Source organism: Phalaenopsis equestris, unplaced genomic scaffold, assembly GCF_001263595.1.
Source record: "Phalaenopsis equestris unplaced genomic scaffold, ASM126359v1 Scaffold000240, whole genome shotgun sequence".
Classification (NCBI taxonomy): domain Eukaryota; kingdom Viridiplantae; phylum Streptophyta; class Magnoliopsida; order Asparagales; family Orchidaceae; genus Phalaenopsis; species Phalaenopsis equestris.
This window is the reverse complement of record NW_018164682.1, coordinates 2567511-2572489: the sequence shown is the minus strand read 5'-3', so window position 1 is coordinate 2572489 and position 4979 is coordinate 2567511. Positions and strand designations below refer to the sequence as shown.

At 35.1% G+C, this 4979-nt stretch overlaps 1 protein-coding gene across 1 annotated transcript in view; it reads right to left on the bottom strand.

The window, feature by feature from the left end:
* Positions 1–581: 581 nt before the first annotated feature.
* Positions 582–4979, bottom strand: part of LOC110024019 (GDP-L-galactose phosphorylase 2-like) — a 9763-nt gene continuing 5365 nt past the window's right edge. The window contains exons 2-7 of the mRNA XM_020723733.1: positions 2284–2384; positions 2140–2199; positions 1817–2059; positions 1552–1737; positions 1232–1480; positions 582–1153 (exon numbers count right to left, since the gene is read on the bottom strand). Of these exons, the coding sequence (XP_020579392.1) occupies positions 896–1153; positions 1232–1480; positions 1552–1737; positions 1817–2059; positions 2140–2199; positions 2284–2384 (1097 nt within the window). The 3' untranslated portion in view covers positions 582–895. The remainder of the gene's footprint in view (positions 1154–1231; positions 1481–1551; positions 1738–1816; positions 2060–2139; positions 2200–2283; positions 2385–4979) is intronic.

Below are 4979 nucleotides of genomic sequence, written 5' to 3'. Positions count from 1 at the left end.
CGATATTGACTCTATTGAGCCTGTCATAAAAACTAACTAGTCCAGTTGGCAAGAGCTTTGAAAATTGTTGCTAAGATCTTGAATTCAACCTCTCCTGCACAATGATAAATTCTCATCTTACAAACTTTCTGAGTGATTAAAAAAAAAAACAATATTTTGTTGAAGACAAAAGTTAATATATGGCTATTATACTTTAATGGGAGACGTAAATATAACATGACATGATGTGATAAAGCTAACATGTGTGTGTTTGGGTCAATTTAAGAGGAAGGGCTTATTTAGGAAAACAACAAGGGTGCGTGATTTATTAAAACTTAAGGGTTGCTTGGAACCACTTTTCATTTTGATTTTGGTTTTGATTTTGCCCAAATTTTTACTTGAAATAAAACAAGCATGATATTTTATAACATATTTAGTTGTTTTTAAGAACACTCAAAAGTGCTTTCAAATATTTCAAGTATTTTTAAAAACAAGTAAAATTGATCTTTTAAATTTAAAAAAAAAAACATAAAGAAAATACATTAAATAAACATATTTTTAAAATAAAAACAAAAACAAAAAAATAAAAAATAAAAGTGATCCCAAACAAACCTTTACATTTATTCTCTTAATTTTCTACTGTCATATTTCTTCATATATACCCATAAATACAAATCATAAATCAATAAATTCCATCATCAAAGCCTCTGCACATAACAGCAACCAGGCCAAAAGTCCCACATCATTCACAAGAGTTTAACTTTGATGTTGTAGTAATCATCAGACAGAGCCAACATCAATTTGTGCTAGAAAATGATGTTCTACCACTCTAATTACGTATGATGAATGAAACGCCCAATAATTTTCGAGATTAGTAAACATAATTGCTAACGCAAAAAGCAAAGAGTTTTGAATGTTAAAAATCAAGCAAATTCTTTTCAGTCACTTTTCCATTCATCTTTGAGACCTGCAAAATTGATTCTTGCAGCTCCTGAAACTTCTCAGAAATAGAAACCTCTGCAAAGAACCCACATATATTCTGCTCAGAAGCTTCCTCATAGTCTCTTCTCCTCTTCAACACTAAATAGCCACTGATCTCCCATGCAGCTGGGTTCACTTGGGTATCAAGCATCTCTTGACTTACTTTTCCAAGAGCTCGTCTCTCGGCATAACGCTGCATCAATTTCAGTTTTATTTTTAAACAAAAAAGTTGATAAACCAAAATATCACAGGTTAATCACTTCAATAATACCTGCAGAAAGACGAATATGCGCTTTCCTGAATCCGATATGAGCATATTGAAAGGCTGATTGTTCACTTCTAAGAAAGTGCAAGTACTGGAAACAACATATGCTAAATCCTTGAGGTTGCTTCCTCCTTCAAAAACAAACCCTCTTACCGGATAACGCAAGAGCCGAAGAATCTTCACACCTAGCCTTAAAGTTGCAATGCACTCGGTGGAAGCCTTCTCAGCTGGCAACAGCATTGGCAAATAAAAAGCCTGCCAAAACGGATCAATCAGCCAAGACAAAGACGGTGCTTATAAATTATATCCCGGTTCAGAAGAGAAACCTGAAAATGAAGGTGGTTAATGGTGGCAAAAGCGCCAAGACTATTATAGCCTATTTTGAAGTGAAGACTTGCAGCCTCCCTTGCCATGTAAAGAGAAAGCAGCAAGCTTTCTATGTCCATTCTCTGCGGAAAACGTTCAAAGATACGAGGGATCAAAAGAATATGGCCAAATCCAATGGGACTCACCTGTAAGAATAAAGAGATTGATTCCTTTGTCGAACCTTGGGAAATAATTGAATAAAACATGAGTTAAAGTTCTACATACATTGATTGCAATAATATTTACAGAGTCGGGAGTTAGTATAGGAGCAGTATCAACAAAATTTGTAATGTTCTGTTCGCTCTCTTCAAACCTACAGATAACTTCACTACTTGGAATTTTGGTGAAGTTGAACATTTTCGCATCAAAGGGTTGGAGAACCTTGCCCATTCCATGCTCTGGTGGTCTTTTCTTTATGTCACGGCCCTCGATTAGCCGCACTATAAATCCATACTCCCCTTGTAGAGTCTGTGAGAAAGTAAATGTCGTAAAATCAGGATGCCAGAGAATATAAAGCCAAGAAAGAAGGATCTATGTGCTCCTCAGACCTTGGTTTCACATGTAGCAATGTCATGATGGAATAATCCTCTATTGTTTTTCTCTTCCCACTGAAAAGTGAAAATAACCTATCTCAACAGGATGTATTTAAGAAAAAAAAAGCATACAAAAGTCAATAAAAACGAAACACATACCCGTTGAAGAAGTTTGTTGAGGAAGAATTCCGGAGGCTCTTTTGATAGAAAATTAGGACAATTCTGACCCTTGCAGAAAGTATACAATGGAAGTATGGTCCCTAAAGACATGGAGTGGTTCAAGAAATAAAAGAAAGTGCACAGGAAAATTTAAGCTTGCAGAGGTAATAGATGGCTAGTTAGTAAAAGATTCCTTGAAGAATGTATATAAAAGAGAAAAAACATGATATTGAAAACGAATAAAGAAGTGAACTGTTTCCTTGCAAGTATACATTTATTAACAAGATCTTATTTTGCCAGTTTGCTTATTTACGAAATTTCAACTAAATTTGAGGCATATTTTATAGCCTGCTCATGGTATTTTTCGTTTTAGTTATTTGATTGCTTAATGAGATAGCATACTAAAAATTAAGAAAGCCTAAATTTTGTATTTCCGAATCTTACTAAATTGAGTTTCAAGGCTTTTAAGGAAGTGATTTACTGCAACAATGTCTATGAAAATAAAAAACTTAAAGATTTCTTTGACACAAAGATAATGGAGAGCTCACTAGGTCAATAACTTAGCCGGTAGTTTAGATTTCAAGTGTCTTCCTCGTTACTGGTGGATTGGAATTTGATAAGCCAAGCCAAGGTAGGCCGAATAGCTTGGCCTAACCATAGTGAGTCTCACCTTCTCCATAAAGTTAGGGAAAACTCTAGCGAATAAAGGATGTCAATTGAAGGAGATAAGAGTTTCCATTGCAGATTTAAAACAAGATGTGAAAAATCATGTAACAAATAGTTAAACTTTGTGGGGTTCTATTAGATTTATAATTGTCAAAGTTAAGCGTCTAACAAATATTTTTATGCAAATTGTTCATATGGAAAATTGATAATGCAATAAGATATGACTAGGTTGGGATAATTCCAACTTTTCATATAACAGATAATATCTCAAGAATTGGAGCACCAATTTGTTTAATTGATTTAACATCTTCAACTGACATAGCATATTCAGTTTAAAAGTTGTACATATATATACACAAAAAATAATCTGCACGAACCTCGAGATAATCTGAAGCCTGCTCCCGTCAAATTAGTGACCCTCGGCTGACTTTTTCCTCCGAACGCAGGACTCCAACAGGGAACTTTGTCCTCCGAACAGAAAACTCCGACGGGAACTTTTCCCCCCGACGGAGGACTCAGACGAAATACTTCCCCCCCAAACTGAAGACTCAAATGCGGGACTTTTCCCTCTGACGGAGGATAGTTTAGCAAAACACAACAATACAAAGACTAAAATATCTTGTACTACCCCTCTTAAAGCAAGGGTAATATTATAATTTACTTTTTGGCCCTCCTATCATCTATAAATTGGACTCTTTCATGTAAAAGGGTTTCTGAGCTCCCCCCACTTGTAACCTCTACTTTGTGGAATAAAATGGGTCCACGAGCCTCGGAATACTCTGATTCGCTCTGAGGGGGCAAGTCTTCATCTCTCTCTCTCTCTCTTTTTCTTTCCCTCCTACACTCTATTTCTTGGGCACGTTCTACCGGACAGAAATTCAACAAGATAGATTCAAATTCTAATTGAATTTTATCTTTAGATATGATCTCGAAGGAGATGACCACATTGGGTATGAAAATTCAATTGCAAGTACCCTTCTATTAGAAATAGACCAATTTTGATGGGTAATAGAACTACTAAGAAATCCATCAAATATATTGATTTAGGCATCAATGGAGCTTTTACTGATTGCACAATACACAGTTTTCAATGCTTCGGGAGATTAGAGAGCTTCATTTGGCGATGAATTACAAAAGAAATTCACAACATATTGTCACGCTATTGAGTCAATGGGAATATTTTTTAACAAATTTCAACTAAGATGTTTTAAGAATGAACCAAAAAAAGTTCAAAAAATTGCTATTCTAGATTAAGTTCAAATAAAATTTGAAATTTATACTTTGTTTTACATTTTCATCTGCTTAAACCCTTATAAATAGAACAAGGAAAATAAAAGCTGCAGGGGGCCATAATCAGCTATTCTCCAAAAACAATAAGAAAAGAGAAAGGACTTGTGCGGTACCTTCTTTTAAGAGAAATTCCGGGAGATTTTGGTATGGCTTGAATCTCTATATCATTACCTCTCATTGATGCTCATGTATGGCAATAAGATTTAAAAAATTTTACTATTTGTTCAAATTTAAGGACTTCTTTTAGTAAGATTAAGTCTAATAAGTTTGGGAAAATTATTTGGAGCATTTACATACTTACCACCCAATTCATACATATTTACATATCTAACCACTAAACCTTACATTTTATGTCTATACCACTCAAATCTTTCATAACACATAAGAAATACCGCCATTTTAACTTTTAAAAAGTAATATACACATTTTTATGTATAGGTAAGGTGACATGTAGGTAAGAATTGAAGTTTAGGTGTTAGACGTACATAAGAATTAAGGATCCGTTTCGGGCAGCTTATAACTGCGGACAACGTTTTGAATGCGCCATCATACCGTTTGTTTCGTGTGTTTCACCAACTTATCCCAAAATGACTTTTCTTATTTGTTAAACACACAGCCCACAAGATGATCCCCGTGCGCTGCGTTTGTTAAGATCTTATTTACTCCCGTGCCCTCCTCGTTAGGTAAACCTATCGCGCGCTCCTCTGCCCTAGCCGATCCCCCCTCCTTCAGCAAACCTT